The sequence below is a fragment of the Macaca thibetana genome, chromosome 12 (genome assembly GCF_024542745.1).
Source record: "Macaca thibetana thibetana isolate TM-01 chromosome 12, ASM2454274v1, whole genome shotgun sequence".
Lineage (NCBI taxonomy): Eukaryota > Metazoa > Chordata > Mammalia > Primates > Cercopithecidae > Macaca > Macaca thibetana.
This window is the reverse complement of record NC_065589.1, coordinates 10,256,021-10,269,139: the sequence shown is the minus strand read 5'-3', so window position 1 is coordinate 10,269,139 and position 13,119 is coordinate 10,256,021. Positions and strand designations below refer to the sequence as shown.

The window sequence follows — 13,119 nt, the reverse complement described above, 5'->3', positions numbered from 1 at the left end:
GAGTGAATCAATGAATTAATTAAGGACCTGCCTGTTAGTGAGTCTCCTCTGAAATTTAGCCCAGAAATGTCGTAACTCAGCAAGATGAAGCAGGACGTAGAGGGAACTAAGGGGGCAACAAGCAGGAGGCAGGAAGGCCCCATGAGGGCGACGTCTTCCCTGAGAGCCCCAGGACGACCAGCGGGAAGCCAGGCGGGGTGCAGGCAGGAGGACCCGGGAAAGCTTGGCATGAGGGGAAGTCTGTCAGGGTGGTGTGGAGTAGGGCAGGGAAGGCAGAGGCTGGGCAGCAGGTAAGGTCCCCTGGGTTCTGGGGGCCAAGCCTGGGGCTCAGGGCGAGCAGGCCTGAGTTCGGAAGGGGCTGCTGTGGTTGGGCTGGGGTGGACTCTCCCCAACCTGCGTCATCCAAACATTAGTGCGAGTGCATCTACACAAACACCTACACAATCACACACAGAATGTGAGCAATGGGCAGGACTGGCTCAGTGTTGTCACCATTGGACCCACAGCTGCCCACAGCCCTAGAGCTCTGGGCCCGGATTCCTGCCAGCCCCACCTGTCCACGCCAAGGCCAGATGATGGAAAAGGGGGTACCAGGGCAGCAAAGCCTCCCACGTGCCCCTTTCCCACCGGGCCCAGGCTCCTGGCATCAGTAGGCTGAACCCAGGCCCTGGCCCAGGCTGTGTGCTTCCAGCCTCCCCTCCTCTCGACACCAGAACAGAGCCTGGCCCCAGCTTCTGGGAAATATAGAAACAAATGAGTGAATTAATGAGTGACAGGGCGTCTTGTTCCACACAAGACACAGTGAGCAGGGGTTGGGGGAGGGGCTCCTGGCTGCAGGTTGCACACAACACTCACCCAGATGGCATCTGTACCCAAAACCCCACCCTTCCCTGAGCGACACCTGGTCCCACCCTGAGCTGCCTTTCTCAGGACCCCAACCCCAGCCTGGCCCAGCCCAGCCGCACCCTGCCACTCCCTTCAGCCAGTGTGGCTTCATGTCAAGAGGCTGGGCGGGGTCAAGGTGGCAACAAGGGGAGAAGCCGGGACACAGTGCTCCCTGATTTAAACCCAGGCAGCCTGGAGTGCAGCTCATGCTCCACACCCGGAATTCCTGCCACCCCACTCTCCTGCTGCCCTCCAGACATGCGGGGGCCCTGGGTGCTTCTGCTGCTGCTGGGCCTGAGGCTACAGCTCTCCCTGGGCATCATCCCAGGTAATGAGGCTCCCCTAGCTGCTCCTACACACACACACAGGGCACCCCTCAGCCTAGGCTGACCTGATCTTTGCTCTCCCTCTGGCCAGTTGAGGAGGAGAACCCAGACTTCTGGAACCGCCAGGCAGCCGAGGCCCTGGGTGCTGCCAAGAAGCTGCAGCCCATACAGACAGCTGCCAAGAACCTTATCATCTTCCTGGGCGATGGTGAGTGAGCAAGGCCTGTCCATCCCTGCAGCCCTCACAGCCCCGGCGCCCAGACCCTCGGTGGTTCCAGGACAGCCCTGGGGCCCAAGCCTCACACATTTCTGTTCCTTCAGGGATGGGGGTGTCTACGGTGACAGCTGCCAGGATCCTAAAGGGGCAGAAGGAGGACAAACTGGGGCCTGAGACCCCCCTGGCCATGGACCACTTCCCATATGTGGCTCTGTCCAAGGTAAGGGCTGGGCCACCTTAGAGTCTTCCAAACAGAGAAGGGTATCCTGGCTATGGAGTGCGGTAGGACGGAGGGACCCTAAACAGCTGGGCCTCCAGTAAGGAGCTGGAGGCAGTTGGAATCCCAGAGGACAGAGATCAGGGTCTGTGTGTCTGCCCCAGAGAAGAGCTCAGAGTGTCTCTGTCCCCAGACATACAGTGTAGACAAGCATGTGCCAGACAGTGCAGCCACAGCCACCGCCTACCTGTGCGGAGTCAAGGGCAACTTCCAGACCATTGGCTTGAGTGCAGCTGCTCGCTATAACCAGTGCAACACGACACGCGGCAACGAGGTGGTCTCCGTGATGAATCGGGCCAAGAAAGCAGGTGAGCTGGGGCCTGCGGGATCAGGGCCAGGTCACAGACCTTGGTCACATATCCTGACCTCTGTCACCCTTAGGGAAGTCAGTGGGAGTAGTGACCACCACACGGGTGCAGCACGCCTCACCAGCCGGTGCCTACGCCCACACAGTGAACCGCAACTGGTACTCGGACGCCAACATGCCTGGCTCGGCCCGCCGGGAGGGCTGCAAGGACATCGCCACACAGCTCATCTCCAACATGGACATTGACGTGCGACCCCAAGGCCAAGGGTTGGGGCTGGGCAGAGAGTAGCAGGGGGCACCAGCTCAGACCCAGGCAACCAACAACCTGATCTGGGCCAGCAGGGTCTGGAGGTGGGGTTGGGGGCATAGAAGGTGCAGCCCAGGCCGGCCACTCACACAGCCTTGGGGAAGGGAGCCAGGGGCTGTGCAGGAGGAAGTGGCACAGGGCCAGCCAGGCCCCAAACCCATGTGCCCTATCCTCTGTTCCCAGGTGATCCTAGGTGGAGGCCGAAAGTACATGTTTCGCATGGGGGCCCCAGACCCTGAGTACCCTCATGACTACAGCCAGGATGGGACCAGGATGGATGGGAAGAACCTGGTGCAGGAATGGCTGGCGAAGCAGCAGGTGATGGGGGCTGGCGGGTGCAGGAGGCACAGCAGGGGAAGGGCAGAGGTGTGGGGCTCAGGGCTGTGGGCTGAGGCCTGGCTCTCTCTCTCCCTGCAGGGTGCCCGGTACGTGTGGAACCGCACTGAGCTCATGCAGGCTTCCCTGGACCCATCCGTGACCCACCTCATGGGTAATGACCCCCTTCCTGCCCTGGCATCCCTCAGACAGCCTCAGATGGCACCTTCTGAACCCATGTGCACATCTGCCAGCACCCTCCCACCCCCAGCCTGCCAGTCACCATGGGACCCCTTGTCCCACAGGTCTCTTTGAGCCCGGAGACATGAAATACGAAATCCACCGAGACCCCACACTGGACCCCTCCCTGATGGAGATGACAGAGGCTGCCCTGCGCCTGCTAAGCAGGAACCCCCGCGGCTTCTTCCTCTTTGTGGAGGGTGCGTGGTGGCCCCTGGGGAGTGGGGGTTGGGGTTTGGAGCAGGGCAGGTTCAGCACCACCCTCTCTGGCCTTCCTGCAGGCGGTCGCATCGACCATGGTCATCATGAAAGCAGGGCCTACCGGGCACTGACTGAGGCGGTCATGTTCGACGACGCCATTGAGAGGGCGGGCCAGCTCACCAGCGAGGAGGACACGCTGACCCTCGTCACCGCTGACCACTCCCACGTCTTCTCCTTTGGTGCCTACCCCCTGCGAGGGAGCTCTATCTTCGGTAGGCCCGGGGAGAGTGGCAGGTGCTGCTGCATCAATTACGTGGGTGAAATCTGAGCCTCAGTCTCCTCCTCTGTCAAATGGGAGTAATGCTGGCACCAGCCCTGTAGGGTCTCCTGAGGACTAAGCCCCTGACCAGGCAAAAAGTGGCGGTTCCTAGCACGTGGGAGGCACTCCACAGCTGTGTTCAGCTCAACCACAGGGACCCCTCTCTCTGCAGGGCTGGCACCCGGCAAGGCCCAGGACAGGAAGGCCTACACGGCCCTCCTATATGGCAACGGTCCGGGCTATGTGCTCAAGGACGGCGCCCGGCCAGATGTTACCGAGAGCGAGAGCGGTGAGTGGCGCGGGGTCGCCCCCTGAGGGGGACCAGGGTGCCAAGGATGGGGGACTGGCGGGAAGGGGTCACCTTCTGTCTGCCTGGAACTGAACCTTCCTACCGGAACTGAACCCTCCTACCAGGGAGCCCCGAGTACCGGCAGCAGGCAGCGGTGCCCCTGGACGAAGAGACACACGCAGGCGAGGACGTGGCGGTGTTCGCGCGCGGCCCGCAGGCGCACCTGGTTCATGGCGTGCAGGAGCAGAGCTTCGTAGCGCACGTCATGGCCTTTGCCGCCTGTCTGGAGCCCTACACGGCGTGCGACCTGTCGCCCCCCGCCGGCACCACTGACACCGCACACCCTGGGTGCTCCGCGGTCCCCGAGTCCCTGCCTCTTCTAGCCGCGGCCCTGCTGCTGCTAGGGACGGTCACTGCTCCCTGAGTGTCCCGTCCCTGGGGCTCCTGCTTCCCCATCTCGGAGTTCTCCTGCTTCCCACCTCCTGTTGTCCTGCCCGGCCTCCACCCCGAATCGTCACCCCTGAAGTCACCACGCAGATGTCCTGCCATGGAACCTTCACCTCCTCGTGCACCCTGGGGACTGAGCCCATGACACCAAAGCTGCCCCTTGGCTATTCCTGGACTCCCTACCCAACCCCAGGGACTGCAGGTTGTGCCCTGTGGCTGCCTGCACCCCAGGAAAGAAGGGATCTCAGGCCATCCAGCCCCCACCTACAGTCCTTGGTACCAGGCAGGCTCCCTTCCCGGAGAAGAGAAGCACCCAGACCCCGCGCCCGGCTGACCTTTGCTTCAGTCCTTGAATCACTTGTGGGACTTGACTCGGGAGCTTCAGGATGACTGGAGAAGCGTGGCTTCCTGCCACCCGCCAGCCAAGGAGGCTGCTGGGGTGGGGAAACCCAGGGGGATTTTGACACAGCCTTTGGCTGCCCCTCACTGAGCTAATTCCACACTCCTGTACCCCTCCAAGGGGCCCTCTGCCTCATGGCAGAGGCTTGCCCCAAATCACAACTACTCAGATGTTCCATACCTCCAAATGCCAATTTCAGCACCCAACTGAGATCCAAGGAGCTCCTGGGTGCAAGGCAGCAGTCGAGAGCCAAAGGTCCCTCCCCAGACATCTGGACACTGGGCATAGATTTCTCAACAAGGTAGACTCCCCTGCCTCCCCAGGGCCTCCGCTCTCCTGGAAGACAAAGCAATAATAAAAGTGTTTATAATCCCAGCACTTTGGGAGGCCAAGGTGGGCAGATCACGAGGTCAGGAGATGGAGACCATCCTGGTTAACACGGTGAAATCCCTTATCTATGCGCCTGTAGTCCCAGCTACCCAGGAGGCTGGAGCAGGAGAATCGCTTGAACCTGGGCAGCAGAGGTCGCAGTGAGCCAAGGTCATGCCACTGCACTCCAGCCTGGGCGACAGAGCGAGATTCCGCCTCAAAAGTAAATTAATTAATTTAAAAAAAAAATAAACAAGTAAGAAAAGGAAATGTTAGACAGTGTAATGCCAGTACGACTTCCTAGGAGAAAAATCGTGAGTGCCTGTGGGCACAGTGGCTGGAGGGGTGGGTAACGCAGGCCAGGAGGGGCTGCTGAGGAGCAGACGATTGAGCAGGAGACCTGAACAGCGTGGGGCACAGCAGCACAGAGGCCCTGGGGCAGCGCCGGCAGGTGCTCTCGGAGGCCAAGGGCTGGATTAGAGGGTGGGTGGGTAGAGGGGTAAATCTGAGGGGTCAAGAGGGTGGGGAGCATGGGGGAGTGTGAAGTCTGAGTAAAGGGATGTGGTTGGAGGTCTTTGAGGAGGGCTGTGACCCGCCCTAGGTGGAAAATGAGTACTCTGGCTGCTGCCAGAAGAAGGATCTTGTCTTTTGGGTGGACAGTGGGGTGGTAGATGGTAGTAGGTAGAGGTGAGAGCTGGGAAAGGAGCTGACTCCAGGTGTTTCTGACCTTCCGAAAGCATTCGGGAGCACCTATCCCAATACAGCCATGCTTGGTGAGTACCACACCTGCCCCAAGAGAACCCTGAAAACAATTTTTTTTTTTTTTTTTTTTTTGAGGCAGTCTCACTCTGTTGCCCAGGCTGGAGTGCAATGATCTTGTCTTGGCTCACTGCAACCTCCTCCTCCCGGGTTCAAGTCATTCCCCTGCCTCACCTTCCCAAGTACCTAGGGGTTAACAAGTGTGCACCACCACGCCTGGCTAGTTTTTGTATTTTTAGTAGAGACGGGGTTTCACCATGTTGGCCAGGCAGGTCTCCAACTCCTGACCTAAGGTGATCCGCCCACCTCGGTCTCCCAAAGTTTGGGATTACAGGCATGAGCCACGCATCTGGCTGAAAAGAATTAAAGGTGAAATCAACCACATTTTCCAGCAAATTTTACACTATTACAAAAAATACAAAAATTAGCCAAGCCTTGTGGCCCATGCCTGTGGACCCAGCTACTCAGGAGGTTGTGGTGAGAGGATCACCTGAGGTGAGGAGTTTGAGACCAGCCCAACCAACATGGTGAAACTAAAACTAAAACTGGTCTAAAAACACGGTCTCTACTAAAACTACAAAATTTAGCCAGGTGTGGTGGTCAGCACCCAGCTACTTGGGAGGCTGAGGCAGGAGAATCGATTGAACCTGGGAGGTTGCAGTGAATTGAGATCACACCACTGCACTCCAGCCTGTGCAACAGACCCAGACTCCGTCTTACGAGAAAAAAAAAAAAAGGCAAGCATTTTGTGCTCACTAGAAATATTAGCATGATTGAATGCGACCTTGCACATGAAAATTAATTTAACATTGTAAAATATCTATTTGGCAGGTGTGGCGGCTCAACACCTGCAATCCCAGCACTTTGGCAAGAAGAGGGGGTAGGATCACTTGACTTCAGGAGTTCGAGAATAGCCTGGACATCATAGTGAGACCCCGTCTCTACAAAAACAACAACTGAGCCCAGGGAGGTTGAGGCTGCAGTGAAAGAAGATTGCTCCACTGCACTCTAGCCTGGGTAACAGAGCAAGACCTTGTCTGGAAAAATATATACATCTATTTGAGGACCTGGCTCTCTCAGGACAGTTTTTTGTTTTTTTTTTTTTTTTTTTTTCAATTCCAGGTTTTAGTGGCTGTCATAAAAACATGGGAGGTGAACAGAAGGTAGACACCAGTAGCTGGCCTTACTAAAGCATCACACTCATTGTTACATTCCATTCACCAAATATGCAAAGGTTTGGGTAAAATCCAGCTAGTATATTTCTATCTTCCCAGTTGTCAGTGGGTTAGGAAGTTCCTCTTTCTAACCAATGCGGAGGTGTTGCATGTTTAGGTTTTACATGAGTGCTCACACCCAAGGACTTCTATATTTTAAAAGTGAAGACGTTTTAAAAACAGATTATTCTAGCTAGGCATTGTGGCTCATGCCTGTAATCCCATCCTTTTGGGAGGCCGAGGCAGGTGGATCACTTGAGGTCAGAAGTTTGAGACCAGCCTGGCCATCATGGTGAAACTCCGTCTCTACTAAAAATACAAAAATTAGCCAGGTGTGGTGGCAGGCGCTTGTAATCCTAGCTACTCGGGAAACTCAGACAAGAGAATTGCTTGAATCCAGGAGGCAGAGGTTGCAGTGAGCCGAGATGGCACCATTGCACTCCAGCCTGGGTGACGAGAGTGAAACTCCATCTCAAGAAGAAGAGGAAGAAGGAAGAAGAGGAAGAGGAAGAGGAATAGGAAGAAGAAGAAGAAGAGGAGGAGGAGGAGGGGGAGGAAAAAGATTATTCTGAAATTAGATCATTCTGTTCTCAAGCTTCCTTTTCCTGTGTAGGTATGAGTGTTTATGAGTCCAATACATTGTTTACCCCAAAATCAAGTGTCAAAGAAAATATTTTCAAACTTCTGCTCAAAAATATGCTCTTTCCTTAGCATGAGTTTTGTTTTGTTTGAGACGGAGTTTCGCTTGTATCGCCCAGGCTGGAGTGCAGTGGCCCGATCTCGGCTCACTGCAACATCTGCCTCCCGGGTTCAAGCAATTCTTCTGCCTCAGCCTCCTGAGTAGCTGGGATTACAGGCAACCACCACCACGCCCGGCTAATTTTTGGTATTTTTAGTTCCAAAAGTTGATGAGTCGACCTGCTCCACGCATAATTTCAAGGTGGTCACGTTGGGGTCACCACTTGCAGCTTGTAGCTGCTGTGAACACTGAGAGTGAAGTACTCAGACGACTCCAGCTGAGCGGGGCAGGGAGCAGCTCCTCTGAGAGAGTGCTGCCCCCAAATCTGTCCGCCAAGTATTTATTAGAGGGCCTGTTAAACTACAAACATCCACCAGATAGGTTTTTGCCGTGGGGTCATGAGGCACATATGGCCTTGTAAAAGCACTCAGACCACATTCTTAGGAGGCTGTTTTCAGCGCTCCTTATCACACATTCCACTCCTTGTCCTGTTTTCAAGGTCAAGGAGTTACATTCTCACGCACAAACAACGTACACACAGTGCCTGAGTATTTTTCCATGCCTCAAGCTCAAATGCACCCCCCACATCTCCCCCTTCTTTAATTCTTAGAGCTTGCTGGTTATCTAATGCAAGGTAAGCGTCTATCCTTCTTCTCTGGTCATAAATGCTTTGGGCGGCAGCACAGAGCCATTTACAGAAGCCTAGCAATCAGATACAAAAAATAATATAGCGGCCATCACCCAAATGTGTATATTTAACTCAGGCAACCAAGTATTCGGGTTCAGTCATTGAAAGCCTTCTTGTAATTGCCGAAGGGTATTTGTTTGTAATTGCTGTGAGACCATTCTTCAAGTTGTTTCTTCAACTCAACCTCAGATGCTTTGTACATAAGCTTGAATATATTGCCGTGCACTCCCTCCACCCCCCCACCCCCGCCCTGACTGCCTGCCAGAGAGCTGGGAATGGCTGCTCCCGCTGCTCCGCTAAACACCGAAGTTATCCCAGGTAAATTACTTACGACTTCCTCCCGCGCGTGGCCGCTGTGCCCTCCCTCACCTCCTCCCCTGCTTTCCCTTCCTCTCCTCTCGCGCACCCTCCTCCCACGCGCAGGAACCCCTGGGCAAGGCCACTGCGCCCTGGGTCCGCGGCCCCTGACGGGGCGCTCCGGGCGCGCACTCACACGGATGACTTAGCGCAAAGAGTTGCTGCAGTCCAGGCTGACCATGAGTGAGAAGAGCGCGACGGTGCTGTACACGCCCTGCACTTTTTACAGCAGCTGGTTGAAGTCCCATCCCGCAGCGACCCCCGGGCGCTCCGCCACGCCACACTGCGCAGGTCCCAGCCCCCGCAGTCGTCGATGATCTCCAGCCTGGGCGGCGGGTTCAGTCGTTCGATCTCGCGCATCTCGAGGCACAAGCAGAAGAAGGCGTGCACCTAGTGCTGGGCAGCCCCGCTGGGTCCACCCTTGGGCCGAGCCAGCAGGTGCCGCAGGCGCTCCTCGTTCTGCTCGCCAATGGCCGCAATGGTGCCATAGGTGAGCTTGTCGTCAGGGATGGCGTGGCGCCTCAGCCACCGCCGCAGGCGAACGAGTAGAAGTCCTGGCATGGGTCGATGCTGGCGTCCAGGTTGGCTGCCAGGAAGCGAGCGGCGCACGCAAAGGCCTTGCGCTCAGGACAGCCTTCAGGACAGGCGCCGCCGCCGGCCGCGACCGAGCCCAGGTACCTGAGCGCCAGCATAGCCGCCAGGACGGAGCAGAGGCCGGCTGCAAACACCAACCCGACAGCAGGCTCACCGCAAGCTGCTTCCAGCGCTGCAGCCCGGCCTGGGCCCGGTGGCCTGGGGGCAGAAAGGCCCCGCAAGCGCCCCCAGCGCCGCAGTGACTCACATACTTGACCTCCTAGAACTCATCGTAGTGCGCCATCAGCGAATACCAGGACTGCATGGCGCCGAGGCCGCTGGGGTGCAGCCCTGGGCCACCTGGGCTACGCCATGCGCGTGACCGCCGGCCTCCTCGTGGGCCTCAGCGTGGCTCCTGGGGCCTCAGCTGCCAGAAGGACAGAGGCAAGCTCATGAGGCGCCGCAGCCCGACGGGGTTCCCGGGCACTGCGAGGAGAGGAATAGGCCTGGGTGCAGAGGCCCCAGCCGCAGGCCTCATTCACTGGGGAAACCAGGGACCAGGAGGGCTCAGCGGGGCCACCACCTCCGCGTGCACAGTGGAGTCTTCTCCCCTGTCCCCCTCTCTGCACACACGTGCGGGTCCCTGGGTTGGGAGGGCCCTGATGGGAAGGGGGAGGCGCTGGGCACGGGGCCTGGCACGTAGTGGGCCTTCACTGAAAGGCCCGTACCTCTTCCCTTCGCCTTTCTGGTCCAGGACCTGCCCTAGCCAAGGCCGGCCGGAATGTGGGGGAAGGAGCGGAGGCTGGAGTGAGGAGGTGCGGTCAGGAGCGCGCCTATGCTGCACTTTCAGTTTTCCACGCTGAACACAGAGGCTCCACAAAGTGGCCAAAGAACCAAACTTTGTACTCGCGGAAGTCCGCGGGATCGACCACTCCAACCCCGCTCGCTGGCTTCCTCTGCTCAGTGGCCCGACGGCCCACTTGCCCCTTCCCCAGGGGGGAGCGCCAACGCCCCAGGGTCGTGGATACACAGCCCACCCCCTGGGCGGCCCTGATGGAGACCGGCTCCGTCCCTCACCCACCCCCGCTCCCCGTCTGTGACCCCGACCCGAGCCACTCCTGACTTCAATAGGTTCTCCCCAGAATCCAAACTTGGGCGAAGTTTCACCTCCCGCGGGGCGCGAGCAGACGAAGCCGGGAGGCTCTGCGCAGTGGCCGAGATGGTGGTGACTGCTGCAGGGATTCGGCGCCATTTACCTGGCAAGTGCGCACCTGAGCAGGACCTGGCCTAGCGGGCCCGCTACGAACCAGAGCCTGAGCCTGAACAGAGCTGCACGGGCAGTTGCTGTCTCCCAGCGCCCCCTGCCTTTTCTGCCGCCGAGCCGCCAGCCCGCGGGGTCCAGCCCTGTCCCAGGACCAGTAAAGGCAGCGGGTACTCCTGGGTGGGGTCCCTTCGGATCCTGCGTCCCCAAGCTGAGCTGCCCACCAGCCGGCTAGAAAGGTGCTGGAGCTACGCAGCTGGGGGCCACCATGCCCCAGCCCACAGCCCTAGAGCACCGCTCGGGGAGGACTCCTCCTAAAGGATAAGGGAACCGTAATGAAGTGCCTGGGCTGCCCGCACAGCGCCGGCGCGGAGCGCACCTTCACCAGGAACCTTCCTTGTCCTCCTGGGAACCCCTGTACAGGATCTCCACGGGGCGTCTGGGCTTCTGGTTGGCCTCGCTCTCTTCCCCCAGTTCCTGACCCAGGGAGAGCAACGGAGCACCCTGCCAGAAGGCGGCCTGGGGCTGCGAGTGCGGCCCCCATGATAGCAACGCACAGTTGAACCAGAGCACAGCAGTCGCAGCCTATCGGAGATGACGTGGGTTTAGCCTCTGACCACATAGTCCTGGTCACCCTGCACAGACTGCCAATAAAGAGGGGTCCGAGGCCCAGCTCCTTGGCTCCCCTGCAGTGTCTCCAAAAGGGAAGCTGAGGCTGTGGGTCAGTGGGTAATGCCAGTGGTCCAGGCTCCAGTTCCACCTTGCACAAAGACCTTCCTAATCTTTCACCACAAAATACTCCTGTCCAACCTCAGACTGGTGCCACTCTTTTCCTTGATCCTTGTAGCCAAGGATAAGTATCTCAAAACAATCCTGTGATCCTCCTCCCTTTTCCTTTTAAAACCTTTGTCTTCCTTCACCTCCCTAAATTCACACGTACTTTCCTATGGCCTGCTTATTCCCGTTGCAATACCTATTTCCAAAGAAAGTTCATTTTATTTTAGAGTCTTTCTGTATTTGTTATGCAGTGTCACATAGTGGAGCCAGAAGTGGGACCGCAGTGAATTCAGCTTGGGCGAATCAGAGTCTCCTGGAATCTAACGCAGCATTGACTGAGCCCTCTGCAGACTGCCCTTGCCAGGAGTTGATTTTCTGTTCTGGTGAATCTCCTCAAATACCCAGACTCCCTGCCTTTGGTCAGTTCCTTTTTACTTTATCCTGGATGTGATTTGGTTATAAGGCTCCCTTAAACAAAGGACCTTTCATCCCTCCTGGGAGTATAAAATTTGGGTTTCTTTCTTTTTTTCTTTTTGCTTGTTTACTTTTGGCAAGCACTTTCTGGTGTAAAGAGAAGTACCCTTCTGGTTTGAGGACTCTGATTTCTACAGAATTAACGTTCTGTCTGCGAGGCAAGTCTTTTCTGGTGAACTCACTTTTGGTTCTGCATGCCTGACTGAATATTTTGTTTGATGTGCACACCTTGGTTGAAGTTTTGTGAGCACTCTGATTTTGGTTTGGTTTCCCACATCTTTAAATGATTTGGCTCTTTTTTTTTTCTTGCTTGTTCCTGAACATCTTCTGATCATCCCACAGCAAAAATAAACATAAATAGTTTAGCACCATAGGAATTCTTAAAACACACATACACATGGTGAGGGTCGACCCCTCCAGGTGGCTCCTGCCTGTAATCTCTGCACTTTGGGAAGCTGAGGTGAGAGGATGGCTTGAGCTAAGGAGTTGGAGACCAGCCTGGGCAACACGATGAAAACCCCCCTCTAAAACAAACATGAAAATGAGCTGGGTGTGGTGGTACTCACCTGTCACAGCAATCTGGGCCCACATTCAGGAGAAATGGACTTGGAGAGCAACCAGAGTGCTCAAGGGTGTGTGATGTGTGCCACAATGGTGGACTGTGATGGTTACTACGGGACTGAATGAAGGGGGAAGAACTCAGAAATGAAAACAAAGGCAAAAGATACTGCTCTAAAGAAGGGGCCAGGGAGCTCCTTGCTTCTAGTGAGCAAGGGCCTTGAGCTTCCACAGCCCTTCGTATTTACTGGGTAGCAAGAGCAGGGAGGAGCAGCTAATGATTGCTCACCTGCTTGATTGATCACAGGTTTACATTATTGTTATCAGGCTTCAGATGTGCCCAATCACAAGAAACACTGCGCCTGGGGCGTGACTGCTGTCAGCATTCCTTCTGGGCAGCAGAAGCAGTTTGTCAGTTTGTCAACAACCTGTTTCATGAGAACAGTTTGCTCTTTACTCACATAGCCTCCAGTGGTATACTGAGTTGATCATGACCATCATTTTTTTAGCCTCCAACAGTGGGCAAAACAGACTTCTCCCCTTGTGGAGGGCACAGTCCAGTGGAAGAGGAATGTTTTTCATGCTGGCCTTCAAACTGTGGGGAGTTGTTGGAATAGGACAACAGGCTTAGGAAGGCCTTTCCTAGAAAGTGTGGTTTGAGCTGAGAATTAGGGATAACTAGGAGTTAGGCTGATAAGGGAGGGGAGTTGGTGATTGGAGGAGAAATCATCTGTCTTTGTCCGAGATTACCCTGCATTAGGGCAGTAGCTGACCCTTTTCTGGGATCACCCAAGGTGGGATAGCGGGTGGAGGAGACATG

General features: G+C 56.4%; 1 protein-coding gene and 1 pseudogene across 1 annotated transcript; one reads left to right on the top strand and one right to left on the bottom strand.

Moving 5' to 3' along the window:
• The first annotated feature begins 874 nt into the window (after positions 1-874).
• On the top strand, positions 875-5,184 carry LOC126932369 (alkaline phosphatase, germ cell type). The gene is made up of 11 exons (XM_050751127.1): positions 875-1,213; positions 1,303-1,419; positions 1,533-1,648; positions 1,839-2,013; positions 2,087-2,259; positions 2,503-2,637; positions 2,737-2,809; positions 2,940-3,074; positions 3,156-3,347; positions 3,567-3,683; positions 3,809-5,184. The coding sequence occupies exons 1-11, from the start codon at positions 1,144-1,146 to the stop codon at positions 4,105-4,107; spliced, it is 1,602 nt and encodes a 533-aa protein (XP_050607084.1). The 5' UTR covers positions 875-1,143; the 3' UTR covers positions 4,108-5,184.
• A 15-nt stretch (positions 5,185-5,199) lies between these two features.
• LOC126932286 (endothelin-converting enzyme-like 1) lies at positions 5,200-9,554 on the bottom strand (annotated as a pseudogene).
• Positions 9,555-13,119: the final 3,565 nt, after the last annotated feature.

What these genes read in the sequence shown, in the direction of transcription:
- LOC126932369 (XM_050751127.1), top strand. Translation starts at nt 1,144, where the DNA reads ATGCGGGGGCCCTGGGTGCTTCTGCTGCTGCTGGGCCTGAGGCTACAG. An exon ending in CTCCCTGGGCATCATCCCAG is followed by an intron (nt 1,214 to 1,302) that starts GTAATGAGGCTC and finishes CCCTCTGGCCAG; the next exon opens with TTGAGGAGGAGAACCCAGAC. An exon ending in ATCCGTGACCCACCTCATGG is followed by an intron (nt 2,810 to 2,939) that starts GTAATGACCCCC and finishes CTTGTCCCACAG; the next exon opens with GTCTCTTTGAGCCCGGAGAC.